This window comes from Bos javanicus, chromosome 20 (genome assembly GCF_032452875.1).
Source record: "Bos javanicus breed banteng chromosome 20, ARS-OSU_banteng_1.0, whole genome shotgun sequence".
In the NCBI taxonomy this organism is placed as follows: domain Eukaryota; kingdom Metazoa; phylum Chordata; class Mammalia; order Artiodactyla; family Bovidae; genus Bos; species Bos javanicus.
Genome location: NC_083887.1, coordinates 69,017,457 through 69,030,749, shown reverse-complemented (window position 1 = coordinate 69,030,749; position 13,293 = coordinate 69,017,457). Strand labels below are relative to the sequence as shown.

Sequence of the window (13,293 nt, the reverse complement as noted above, 5' to 3'; positions counted from 1 at the left end):
ATTAAGTTTATAATTTATTAATAACCACTATCAGTTGCTAAAGCATCGGTTTTAAAATGCACAGCTGTGATAAAAATAAGAGACTCTAAAAAAGTTAATAATTCTTATCAAAGTTTTTTATTTTTTCTCATAAGCCTATTCCTACTTAGTTGAACACTATATTATTAATACTTAATATTTATGTGATAATAGTGCCCAAATCTACAATTAAATATCTGGTTAATGACCTATGAATGAAAATAACAGTGGAATTCAACCAGGTGGATTTCATGTATGTTTAGCTGGAGACACATCCCCTTCAGAGCCCACTGGAAAGGGTGGCACGGTTTGGAGTCATTTGCTCTTACAAAATGAGAGGGGATGAAATCCTTCCATTATTTAGGCACTAGGGGTTAAGATCACAGTCTGGGGCATTGTAGCTTCCCTTCCTCTAATGTTCAATGACCTCAGAAAGCCTTCCTGTCACTAGTATGGAGGTTCGGGCACCCAGAGAAGCTAGGCTGGAGTTTTCCTGAAGGAGATGTACCACTTCATTGCAAATATGAATCATAAAATGAGTCATAATAGGCAGCTGTCATCTGGCACACACACACAAAACTATTGAAAAATACATTTAAAAATAGATGTGTATGAGGAAAGGGGTTGGAAGATATTAATTTCGAAGGGGCCCTGCCTGCACAACAGAACTAAGCCTCTGTTTGGCTAATGGGAGCTTCTGCCCTCCCCTCAGCCTTCCGGACATGATCTCAGTGTGTGTGTTGAGTGCTACAGTAACCATTACACACGCAAAGAGTTAAAACCAAACCTTACTACATGGCTGCTTTATACTGTAATGTCCTTATAACACAAGTTCTTATCAGAGGTCTGCACCACACTTGGCAAACAAGACGTTCTACCTTTTAAACAAATAATTCATTAGGTAATTAAATTCAAGTGAGATTACTCTAATTAAATACACACTGCTGTTGAATCATAATTTCTATGTGGTCTAGTTAAAGATGAACAATCTCTTATTCCCGATCCAAAAAAAAAAAAATCTTTAAAAGAATTCCCTGGTGGCTGGGAAGAATAATTTACACTCATTGCACAGAGGTCATTTCAAGAAGAGAAATGAGCAGGACCTGGGAGTGGGGGTGAGGGGGGTTCTCCAGTCTGGAGATTCCCAAAGTCCCGGCTGTTGGCCGTGGGTTCTATGAAAGGGCTGCGGAACCCCGCTGGAAGTGGCAATGACCTTTCTCCAGCACTGGGTCCGTGCACGCGCGCCCACAGCCAGCCGGGCATCCGGGGGCGGGAGCCTGACGCAGGGTGCCCAGCGCCCACCAGGCCCCAAGGCCAGAGCGCGCGGGAGGCCAGCGCTGGCCCAGGGAACCCAGGATTCCAGCAAAATGAAAAGTCACTTTGTCCCCCACGCCGAGCTGCACCCGACTCTCCCTCTAATAGCATTAGGAGCCGCCGCCACTGAGGCGCTCCGAGGGCGCAGGAGTCCCCGATGGCTTTGATCTGCGCCTCTTGGCTGCCGAGAGCTGACAGTCCGCCCGGCTTTCATTTGTCAGACACGCGCTTCCCCGTGTTCCCGAGCAGGCAGCTACACCTGTACTTCGAGAATTTACATCGCCGTGCTCCGGGATGGCATTGATTTGGGACGGGTGAACTACAAACACAAACTAATTAAAAACTGCATAATGGCGCCCTACAGGAACACGGGAGAAAAACAAATAAATACAAGCGCAGCTGGCGCGGGCGATCACACCTCTGCCCCCGAGCAACCGTCTGGTGGCATCGAATTATAAAGCCTGCAAACCCTCACACCGTTGCGGTGGATGGGGTTGGAGGCATAATGGAAATGATCTGGTTAATTAAGGGGAGGTTCATAAAATATTGACATGTGCGCACACGCATGTAATTCGCTTCCTCCGACACTCCAGGCCGGGGCCCTGTGGTCCGTGTCTCCACCGGGGGAAACGGAGGCCGGCTCAGGAGGCTCGCGGCGCCGGGGGCGCACGGCCCCCTCCGTCCAGACACGCGCTCTACGTTCGTGCGGGGCTTGGCCCCGAGCATCTGGCCGCCCACCGCCCTTGCTGCACGGCGATTTTTCTCCCCGGGTTTTTCTGGAATCTCCTCCGCCGGCCCCACTGGGCTTGTCGTGCCAAGGCAGGCGAGCAAGTCTCGCCGCGGGGTCTCGGCAGTCCCGCTCGCTCTGGACGTTTGCTGGGTGCTACTCTAGGCCGGGAGGCACCAGGGCTAACCTTCGGTCGGGCTCCGCGTGGGTCTGGGCCTGGAGTCGCCGGAGCGCGCAGGCCCGGCCCGGAGGGGTCCAGACCGAGGGAACTGCGGAATCGCCGTGGCCCGGCCAACCCGGCTGGCTCCGGGCTGGAGCCCTTGGGCTCCACGGTGAGAGCTGGACGCTCCTGAGAGGGTCTCGGCTGCCCGGGGACTGTTTGACACTCGCCTCGCTGTCGCTAAGCGGGGGTGGCTTTCCGGCTGGATCCTGCTGGAGAAAGGTCCAAAGTGTTGACCTGGGTTTCATCCATCGGGGTGCAAGGTTTGGGGCGGGGGACTGGCCGCAGGGGCAGGGGACTGGCCGCAGGGGCAGGGTGCCGCCAGGGTCAGGCCACCCAGCCGGCCTCTGATCCGAGCTGCGGCCCGGAGAGGCAGCCCCGATATCTGCAAATCAAATACGGGCCGTTTGGAAAGGCAGGAGACAGGGCCGAGGCGCCGCCCGCTGTGCCTGAGTAGGTCTAAGTGGCCCCGGCCTTGGTGACAAAGGGAGGTCCGTGAGGGCTCGGGGATTGGACTGGGTCCCCAGGAGCTTCCTCCTCTTCCTCAGAGACCTGGGTCCGCAAGGCTGGAGGTTTATTTCCGAGGGAATAAAATTGTAAACGAGGATGCTATTTGGTACACTTAATCTCATTCTTATGTAAACAGAGGGTGCGGTGGCCAGAGGTAGGGAAGGGAACTGGAGGAACTTTTATGGGGGTCTGGGGAAAGAAAAAGCACAGGATATGCTTCAGGTGGGTGATAGCAATTCCCTCCAGTTAGAAAACTCGCTCCCCACCCCCGCCCGCCATAATGGAACGGAGCAAATGAACTTTCCGCCAAGTTGGTTCAAACGCGCCTTGTTCACCCATCACCCCAGGCCCGCCCCCTCCCGGTAAGCGGCCTGGGAATCTTTCACCCCGCCCAGCAGAGTCACCTACCTCCGGAGCCGCGTCTGCACACGCGGGCCCTGCACACGCGTGGGTGCCTCCCGAGGCTCATGTCCTAGCCGGGAGGGGCGCCAAGAGTCCGGGCTTTCCAGCCAAAGGGAGCTCTGCGGCGTGATGGAGGCCAATCGCCTCGGGTCCCTGAGAGGGTGGGGGGTCCTTACTGAGCACAGGGCTCCCGGACCCAGCCTGCCCGAGCTCCGATTCGACCTTGCAGCGACCCCTAGGTCCGGCTTTGCACGGCTCCCAGGCCCTGTCTCTGGCTCTGGGCAGATGGGGAGGAGACCGGCTGGGGGAATGCCCCGTCCCTGCGGCTCCCGGACCAGGCATCCGGCCCCCCTGAGCCACCCCAGGGAAGGCGGCGATGGTGACTGACGTTCTGCGAAGCGGGGCTCTCCCCGCTTGGGCCCAGAGCAGCCGGGCTGGGAACTGTGGTTTCCGAGGGAGGGACAGCTGGAGCTCCACCGCCCACACCCCCCAACCCCAGCCTCTGGTGCAGGGCCAGGGTCGTCCTGTGGATGGCCTGGACGTCGTCAGAAGAGCTGAGCTGCTGAGCTGGGCTGACCTCTTGGGGAAAATTCTGTATCCATTAGTGCTTAGTCAAGTCAGCCCCAAGGAGGTTTTGGGCAGAGGGCCACTCTCCTGGCTCAGGCACCCTGGGCCTTCCTGGGCTCTACTTCACCACTTGACATTAAAAATAAGTAGAGGGCCAGTGGAAAGACACTGAGCCAGGAAGTTCTAGATCTTTCTCTGCTCCCCTCTTGATGATTGGACACATTTAATTTTTTTTAATTTATTTTTTGTGTACATTGCTTCCAAGTTTTCTATGTGCAAATTTTGGGGTTCCCCTGTACCCCTGTACCAAGGAGAAAGAAGGGAAGGGGTGGTTGCCAGACTCCATTAGGATCCTGTGCCTGGCACTCAGGGAGGCCTACAGGCACCCCCAGGCATCTTGCCAGGGCTCCCTGGGGGCCAGTCCACAGGCCTTCTTAGTACCAGTTCCCCCAGAACCGCCTTATCCCCAGGAACCATTTCTGGTGGGCCCTTCCCACTCACCTCTCGGGTGCGTTCAGGAACCTGAATCACTCCAGGACCAGAAAGGAGGTGATGCAGATACAGCCAGAGCGTGGAGGGCGGCATTGCTGGGCCCCTTGGGGGTCAGGACAAGGCTGTCCTGTCTTCCTCCATCTTCCCCAGGCTGGGATGGCTATGGTGTGAGGGGCTCACACAGCTGCAGGTAGGGCTGGGAAGAAGGTGATTCATCCTGTGGCTCAATCTTGACACCGGGAATTTCTCTGGGCATACATTCCATCTGGCTCTTCAGGTCTCACAAGAGGCCTTATCTTACCTGTGTTTACCTGTCATCCTGAAACGTGACACTGGAGCTTGCTAAACAGGACAGTGGCCAGGGCGCATTGGTTTGTTTTGGGTGTTGGCGAGAGAGGGGGTTGGGGAGTATGGGCTGGGGGGCTGGGGGGCAGGAGGAAGCTGTGGTCAGGGGCTTCCCAGAGCAGGAGCGCCCATCTGCCCGCTGCCCTCCCACCCCCAGAAGCTGGAACCGCAGGAAAGGAGTCCTAGCAGTTGCTGTGGGTAAGAGGGACTGGTGGGGTGAGGTCGGGGGTGGAGATAAGGGGGCGGGGCGGGGGGAGCATGACCAGGAAGAAAACCTGACTCTGAACACAGAAAATAAAGCCTGGTTACACAGCTGGTAATTAGTAATTACTATTATGGGCGTTATTGTGGCTAATTATAGGCGCTGGCTCTGTCCTCAGGTCTCCAGCTGGGGAACCCGAATCTCTCCGGATGCTGCTTCCAAAGTCCCTGGGCCTGGAAGGTCCCTAGTAACTGGAAGAGGGAGTTAGAGGCTGGAGATGGATGCCTGGGTGTCCAAGGTACAGACATAGAGCGCGCTCAGGACCTGACCTCAGTTCTGTGGTCTCCAACCGGCCCAAAGCGAGCTGGACACCAGGCCCACGGACGCCACCCCTGCATGGCTCCGCGCGCCGGAATGCAGCTGCAGGGAGTACTCGCCGAGCTCTGGCCGCAGCTTCGGAGAGGGAGCCCAGGCGAGTACCCGGGGGCGCGCTGCCCACCCAGCCTCCAGGGCCGGAGCGGCCTGCCCCAGCGCGGTCCAAGGCGCAGGCAGGGAGGCCAGGAGGACCAAGCATTTTGGGCGTCTGCGCCCCAGCCCCACCAGACCCCAGGCACCCCGGATCCGCCCTCCCGAGCGCACGCGATGCCCTGCCGTGTCGCTCTCGGCTCTTCGGGCGGGCGGTCAGGCGGAGGAGAGAAGGGGCGAGGGCGGCGGGAGCCTGACGCCCCGTCCCCGGGCTCGTCGCGGCGCCGCCTCGGGCCGGCGCGCTGCGCACAAGCTGACTTCCAGCATCTGCTCGCCTAGTGGACAAACGAGGGGTGTCCAGGCCACGCTGGCCCCTCCTGTCTCCAGGGCGGGGGCGGCCTGTGTCTCTCCCGCCGCGGTGGTACTTTCTCCGCAAAGAAAAGGTACCCTCCCCGCCCCGCCCCCAAAGAACCAGCCGTTAGCTTCCTTCAAGCTTCCCAGCCGGTGGCCTTTCTCAAAGTTCACACCGCTGGAAAAGCTCGCGGTGCTCGGCGGGTGCCCGCCTCTCCGACTGCAGAGAGCCAGCCCCTGCCGGAGGGATGCCCCGTTAATCCCGGGTGGCGGGGGCAGGGGGACACCCTGCCCGCCTCGGGGTGCCACGCCCCGGCGGTTTAGGGGCACTTCTGCCAAAAGAGGTCCCGCGGGGACGTCCGAGGAGGAGCCCGGAGCTCGGAGGAGAGGGCGCTCCTCGCCGGCTGGCACCGCGCCTCCGCCCGCCCCTTCCCTGCCGGCCCAACGGTGGGAAGGCAGGCGCCGAGGTGGTGTTTTGTGAGCAAGCAAGACGCGCCAGGGCTGCGAAACTGCAGACCCCGGTGTCCGCCAGCTGTAAACCCGCGTCGACAGGTTGTCAGACGGCCGGGCGCGCCGACCGGGACGCGGCCTGCGGTCCCGCCCCGGCCGCCCGGGCGCTTGGCGGGCGGAGGTGGCCCGGCCGGCGCGGGGCACCACGTGCTCGGCGGGAGGGGCGGGAGCGGCCGGCGAGGGCGGGCGGCGGGGAGGGGGCGGGCGAGGAGCGGGGGAGCCGGGGGCGGGGCCAGAGCTCAAGGGGATGCCAATCAAAGCATCAACTTCAAATTGTGTCTGAAAGCCGCGCCGCCGAGCGGAGGGCGGCCGCCGCAGTCGGCGCGCGATCGCGGAGCCGGGCGCAGCCGGGAGCCGGGCGCCAGCGAGCACCGGGCCGAGGAGCAGCCACCGGCCCCCGCCTCCGGGCCGGCCCGAGCGCGCCCGGCCGGCGGCCCGCTGCCCCCCACTCCGGCACCCGCCTTCCCTAGCCCCGCGCCTAACCTCCCCCGCCTCTTTGATACTTGCCCGCCGCCGCCGCCGCCGCCGCCGACTCCGCGGACATGTCCTTTCCGCAGCTGGGCTACCCGCAGTACCTGAGCGCCGCGGGGCCCGGCGCCTACGGCGGCGAGCGCCCGGGGGTTCTTGCAGCGGCCGCCGCCGCCGCCGCGGCCGCCGCCTCGTCGGGCCGGCCGGGGGCGGCGGAGCTGGGCGCGGGAGCCGGGGCGGCAGCGGTCACCTCGGTGCTGGGCATGTACGCGGCGGCCGGCCCCTACGCGGGCGCGCCCAACTACAGCGCCTTCCTACCCTACGCCGCCGACCTCAGCCTCTTCTCGCAGATGGTGAGTGCTCCCGGCCCGCTCTCACGCGTTGCCCTCCGGCGGCGCGATCAGGGCGCCCGGGCCGAGGGGGCGGGGGCCCGGGCGGGGAGACCGAGCGGCCCAGTCCGGCGGGGCGGAGGCGGCGGGGAGCGCTGAGAGGCCGGCCGGGTAACGGCCCGGCCCGTGGGCCTGGGGAAGCGGGGAGTTGGGAGGCCTGGGCCGCTCGGGGGGTCCCGGTGGGAGTAGGGAGGCCCACGGAGCGGGCCGGGGGCCAGCGGCCCGCGCTGAAGGTCGGGACAAACTCGTGCCCGACGCCCCCGATTCGGTGGCGGCGGCGGCGGGGCAGGCGGGCCCTTTACCCGGCCGCCCCTTCCCGGGCCGTGGGCCCCGCTGCGCGACCTTTTCAGCTTTGGGGCCGGGACCGGAGACTCGATTTTTCCTCCTCTCGGGCAGAACTCGTGCGGTTGTATTCCGTGCACCCGAGGGAACCTTTTAAAGCGAAATAGAGGCGGTCAGAATAAGGCTAACAATGGAGATCGGACGGGCCGAGGGGGTCTCCAAGGCCGGAGTGCAAATTTGAAATTTAAAAACAAAAAGGCGAAATAATTGTTGGCGTCTGAAACGGTGTTTGCTTTGACTTCCGTAAGTTGTCAAAGTTTTCATTTCATTTGCACCGAAAAGAAAAGTGCTTTTCTTCTTGCGTTATATAATGGAGGATTAAAAAGAACAGTGTCCCTGGGCTTAAAATAAATGCTGTCCTCTTAGCCTCTTGTCCCAGTGGGTGTCAGATATGGGGGTGGGGTGGGGAGTGTGCTGCAGATTGAATGCTCCGCAGGGCCGTTGGTCTAAGGGATCCATTTCTCTAAGGTCTGCCTGCGAAGTCTAGTTTAAAACTTCGGACTGCTGGGGACTGCACGCCGGGCGCAGGGGTCGGGGAGGCAGCCCCCTCCTGCTCTGCTGCCGCAGGGTCATGCAGTTTGCAGGCACCCCCCTCCCCCCCGCAGGTCTCCCCTCTCCGCGAAGAAGAGACAGAAAATAAACACCCGGCAACTGTACAGGAGCAAGACGGCCGGCGTGCTTTGCTGGAACTTTTCTTGTAGTTTTGAAAAGAAAGGCTATTTCTCTGAAAGCGACCCCAGCTGCCGTTGAGCTCGGTTGCTCTGGAAAAAGATCAGCTCCCATTTTGTTCTGGCGGCGGGGATGCCGGGGAAGCGATGAGAGATTTACAAGGTATCCTTTCAAAGAGAATTCCCAGCAGAGAGGCGGCCGAAATGTCTTCCTTACAGTTACAACCAAAATAATTAGAAACGTGCAAAGGACGTTTTGCAAAGATTAGGCAGAAAACGAAATCTGGCCAGAGAAACGTTGTCTGTGTGGTTTCGACCACCGAACTAAATAGTCCAAGAAATCTTCTGCTTTTTGCAACTTTCTCAGAGTCGGAGGTCCCCGTCTGCTAACACAACTCGACAGTTTTTACATGGAGATTTTCTGTTTAAAAAAAAAAAAAAATATATATATATTTTTTTTTAAACAGAAAATTTGAATACAGTTATGTGCCATTTGGGAAACCTACCTGTGTTTGTGCAGGAGGGTGGGGGCCCTGCGGTGAGGACCCACTCCTATTGTACTGTGGTTGGAAACAGAGATGCTTATTTTTTTGTTTGTTTTAATGGCAAATTATTTAGAAATCCACCCCCCCCCCTCAAAGGTATGTGTGCGTGTGTGCCTGTGTTTCCTCCTGGACTCCTGTCCCTTCTTGGAAAGAAAGCCTAAATCCAAACTCGAATTCTAGGCCGAGGTTTTCCAAGCCCTTACGGTGAGGGATTTGGAAGTCAAAAGATAAAATTGTGAGTGAATGTCTGTCTGGGCAATTTATGGTAATAATGAGGCCTAATGAGGTTGTTAGAAAGATAAAATGTTATTTACCAAAAAACCTGGTGGGATAATTTGACTTGCTGTGTTTTACTACCGATGATAAAAAGAATATTGATTGCAAATAAATCACCGCCTCTAAATGCCTGCAAACAGTTTGTGCTTGCTAGCTCCTGATCAAAGTCAAACTTGAGAAGGGGCCGCGGAAGCGGTTCTGCTTCGCGCAGCCGGCGCTCGGGGCCTCGCGTTAATGTTTTACCGGATAAGCCTTCTTTTTGTATTTAAAAAAAACAAACGGTGTTTTTGTTATTGTTGTCGATCCCGGCCAGGATTAAAATTTTAAATTGCCCGTCACCCACTATAGACCTTTAAGTGCGGGTGAGCCATTCTATGCAGATTTAACTTGGGAGCTAAAAGGAGTATGCTTTCATTTTAAATTGCTGGCGGATTTGGATTCTCTGAAAACCCGGGACGGTTTATTTTGTTTGACCCCCTCAGGGTAGAAGGGAGGGGGGGCCTGGGCTCTCGGTCCTCCGAGTTTGGAGAAACTGTTTTATCAGCCCAGTTAAAAGGTTTTTCCCTCGAGCGAGTGTGAGATAAACTTGGAAATCCGGGCTTCTGGAGTGGTTGTGGGAGGTGGGGGTGGGGGCAGCAAGGGCGGCCTAGGGAAATTCTGGGGGCCCCCGGCGCCCGCTGTGGTCTTCGGAGCACATTTCGAGGATTCTGGAACTTTTCTTGAGTGACCAAAAAAAAAAAAAAAAAAAGTCTCGGTGATTGGCGGAAGCGCCGCTTCTGGGGGCGGTTTGTGACCTGACCCCCTCTTCCAACCCGGGTGGTGCATTAGGGTAGGCTTCCTGCTCCGGAGCAGGCTGGACTGTCTGCCCCCGGCTCGCGCAGTTTCGGGGACTCACCTCTCTGTCTCTCTGTCTCTCTCTCTGCCGCTTTCCCCCTCCTCCCTTGCTGGGCCTTGTGGCTGCAGGGTTCACAGTATGAGCTCAAGGACAACCCCGGGGTGCACCCCGCCACCTTCGCGGCCCACACGGCTCCCGCCTACTACCCCTACGGGCAGTTCCAGTACGGGGACCCCGGGCGGCCCAAGAACGCCACGCGGGAGAGCACCAGCACGCTCAAGGCCTGGCTCAACGAGCACCGCAAGAACCCCTACCCCACCAAGGGCGAGAAGATCATGCTGGCCATCATCACCAAGATGACCCTCACGCAGGTCTCCACCTGGTTCGCCAACGCGCGCCGGCGCCTCAAGAAGGAGAACAAGGTGACGTGGGGCGCGCGCAGCAAGGACCAGGAGGACGGCGCTCTCTTCGGAAGCGACACCGAGGGGGACCCGGAGAAGGCTGAGGACGACGAAGAGATCGACCTGGAGAGCATCGATATCGACGAGCACGACGGCGACCAGAGCAACGAGGACGAGGAGGACAAAGCCGAGGCGCCGCGCGCGCCCGACGCGCCCACGGCCCTCGCGCGAGACCAGGGCTCGCCGCTGATGGCCTCCGACGCACTCAAGCCCCCAGACTCGCCCCTGGGCTTGGCCAAGGAGCTCCCGGAGCCCGGCAGCACGCGCCTGCTGAGCCCTGGCGCTGCGGCGGCGGGCGGCCTGCAGGGCGCGCCGAACGGCAAGCCCAAGATCTGGTCGCTGGCCGAGACGGCCACCAGCCCCGACGGTGCGCCCAAGGCCTCGCCGCCGCCGCCTTCCGGCCACCCCGGCGGCGCGCACGGGCCCCCCGCGGGCTCGCCGCTGCAGCACCCCGCCTTCCTGCCCAGCCACGGACTGTACACCTGCCACATCGGCAAGTTCTCCAACTGGACCAACGGCGCATTCCTCGCACAGGGCTCGCTGCTTAACGTGCGCTCCTTCCTGGGCGTGGGCGCGCCGCACGGCCCGCACCTGTCAGCGCCGCCCCCGCCGCAGCCACCGGTCCCCGTGGCCGCAGGGGTGCTCCATGGCGACAAGGCCTCGGCCCGTAGCAGCCCCTCGCTCCCAGGTATGGCACCCAGGGGCATCCGCCCCGCCCCAGGCCAGGAATCTGGGAACCAGGCTAGCCTGGGGCGGAGGGGAGCACTAGCCGGGGAGGGGGCTGGGGCAAGGGGAGCACTAACTCAGGGGTGGGGTGGTGGAGGGGATCAGTGGCCCAGTGGGGGGGGGGTAGAGGGGAGCACGGGGGGGGGGGGAGGCGATGTATAGGGGAGCACTAGCCCGGGGAGGATGGCGTGGAGGGCATCACCGGCCAGGAGGGGCGTTGGCTGGGGGCACTGACTGCCCCGGAGGGTGAGACCCAGTGGCCACTGGGCTGGGGTTGAGCCACGATTCCTGTCTGAAGTAGAGGAGGGAGACCAAGGCACTCGGCTCCCCGAGAGAGCCTTGCTCACTCACTGGCTTGACCTGGGGGTCGGGGGTGTTTCTGGAGGCACTTTCCAGGGGCGGGGAGGGGGGAGGCCCAGCGCCCCTCCGCAGCACCCCTCCCGCGTCTGGGTCCTAAGCTCGGTGTCTCCCCCTCCCTCCCAGAGAGAGACCTCCTCCCCAGACCGGACTCGCCGGCGCAGCAGTTGAAGTCGCCCTTCCAGCCAGTGCGCGACAAGTGAGTGCCCGTGGGCCTTTACTGCTGGGCTGGGGGTGAGGGGTGGGGGGCGGTATCGGGGTCGGGCAGCCCGTGTGGACCGCGCGCGCGCGTGCGCCCTGGCCCGCCAGCCCCGCGGCACCCCAGCCGGCTGGCGGAGTCCACCCGAGTTTCTCCCGAGCCGGGAGCCGCGCCGGGCCGGCGACCCCGCGCCCCCTCCCCGGGCTCTCGGTGGGCAGAGTCCCCCGGCCGGGTTCCAGCTTCCGTCCACTGACAGCGCTGTTCTTGTCTCGCTGTTTCCCACCCCCCACCCCCTGCAGCTCGCTGGCCACGCAGGAAGGGACGCCGCGGATTCTAGCAGCGCTCCCGTCGGCCTGATCCAGGGTCGTCTCTGATTTTCCCCGGGGGGAGGGGGGAGATCTTTGGGAGGGAAGGGATGAGGGAGGAATTAAGACAAAAATTTCAGACCGGTGCAAAGGACAGATCTGGCCACGAAGTCGAGGACTCCCATCCATCGCTTTCTGCAGAAAGGGGCTCCTCCGACCCGAGCTCCGCATCCAGGCAGCCCGGCCGTCCTGTGCCCGAGGCTCGGTGGCTGTCACCGTGCTCCGGGTGACTATCGGTTCGGTAAATGCCCCCACCACGTGCTTGTGTCTTCCCCCCCCCCGCCCCCGCCCCTTCCTGTATATAGAGTGATTTCAGATTGTAAATAGCGCGTCAGCGAACTTGTCTAAATCATATATTTTTGTCTAATAAACTAAGCGAAATGGTGGCCCCTGCTCCTGCTGCTGTGTGTGGCTGGGCGTCGCCGCGGGCGTACTCAACCCTGGAATCCGAAATCCTGGCGGGGGGCTTCTACTCCCCCTGCCTGGGGAAAGGGGCTCCTGGGGAGTTTCCGCCCCTGAAGGCCGGTGTTTCTCAGCCTTTCCGCTGTTGTTGAATTTGTTAATGTTGTTACCAGGGCAGTTTCTGGTTGGCAGTTCAGTTCCTTGCAACTCTTACAGATTTATCTGGGCATGCCTTTCTCAGGACATAAATGAGTTCGGTTTTAGGCAGTTTATAAAACGATTTTTTTTTTTTTAAGTGGGAAACGATGGGGCGGGGGAATGAAAAGAATTTTCAATCCTGTCCCCAAAGGAGAACTTCTATTTGAAATCAATTTATAACCAGTTGTCTGAGCGGTGCACTGTGGCGTCGGGGTGTTTCGTGGGTAGAATGAGGACATAATGGAGTATGAAATTTTGCTTTCAGTTTATTTTTTAGTTATTTGGCTAAATCACACTCGGATAAATTGGAAGTTTCTTTTTTTTTAAACACTCCTGCTGACAGGCCAGGGATGCAGCTAGGTAGTTCTCTGGGCTTGAGCAAGGGGGCTGCTATAATGGCGGCGGGGTGGGACAGTGACAAAGAGGGCAGCGGGCTTTGGTCTCCATGGGACGCCCCTTTAAACCCAGGCGCCCTGCCCTGGGCACACCCAGGGAGCCGAGGAGCCAGTATCGCCCAGATGGCCGCCGCGCTTGGGAGGCAGCCGGAGCGATGGTAGGAGACAAAGCGGGTGGAGCGTGGACGCGCGGCTGAGAGCCGGCCGGGCGCCTGCGGGGACCGCAGCGGTCAGGACTGGGGCGCTCGGAGCAGGGCGCGCAACCTGCGCTTCCAGAGGGTGCCGGACACTCGGCATTGAATTCGTTAGCGCTGAGAAAGCAAACGTTTATAAAACCGCCCGCGAGGATGGAGGGAGGCCGCGGGGTTAGCCGTCCGCCTGGGGCCAAGGCCGAGTCCCTGGTGCCGAGCTGGACATTCCCGACCCCCAGCCCAGCCTCCATATTCGTCCTGGAGACCTCCAGGACCCGCTGTCCCCGGGGGCTACTTTCCTCGGCGAGGATCGCGGCTGAGGGGACGGAACAGGCGGGGTGCCGTTCCTCTGC

At 60.3% G+C, this 13,293-nt stretch overlaps 1 protein-coding gene and 1 long non-coding RNA gene across 2 annotated transcripts; one reads left to right on the top strand and one right to left on the bottom strand.

Moving 5' to 3' along the window:
* Positions 1-788: 788 nt before the first annotated feature.
* Positions 789-6,314, bottom strand: LOC133233780 (uncharacterized). The gene is made up of 3 exons (XR_009731847.1): positions 4,260-6,314; positions 3,198-3,344; positions 789-2,491 (listed from the first exon to the last, which is right to left on the bottom strand). It is a non-coding gene; the product is annotated as an uncharacterized LOC133233780 (long non-coding RNA).
* Positions 6,315-6,318: 4 nt separating this feature from the next.
* IRX1 (iroquois homeobox 1) lies at positions 6,319-12,147 on the top strand. Its single transcript, XM_061393904.1, has 4 exons — positions 6,319-6,944; positions 9,775-10,795; positions 11,317-11,389; positions 11,689-12,147. The coding sequence occupies exons 1-4, from the start codon at positions 6,666-6,668 to the stop codon at positions 11,744-11,746; spliced, it is 1,431 nt and encodes a 476-aa protein (XP_061249888.1). The 5' UTR covers positions 6,319-6,665; the 3' UTR covers positions 11,747-12,147.
* Positions 12,148-13,293: the final 1,146 nt, after the last annotated feature.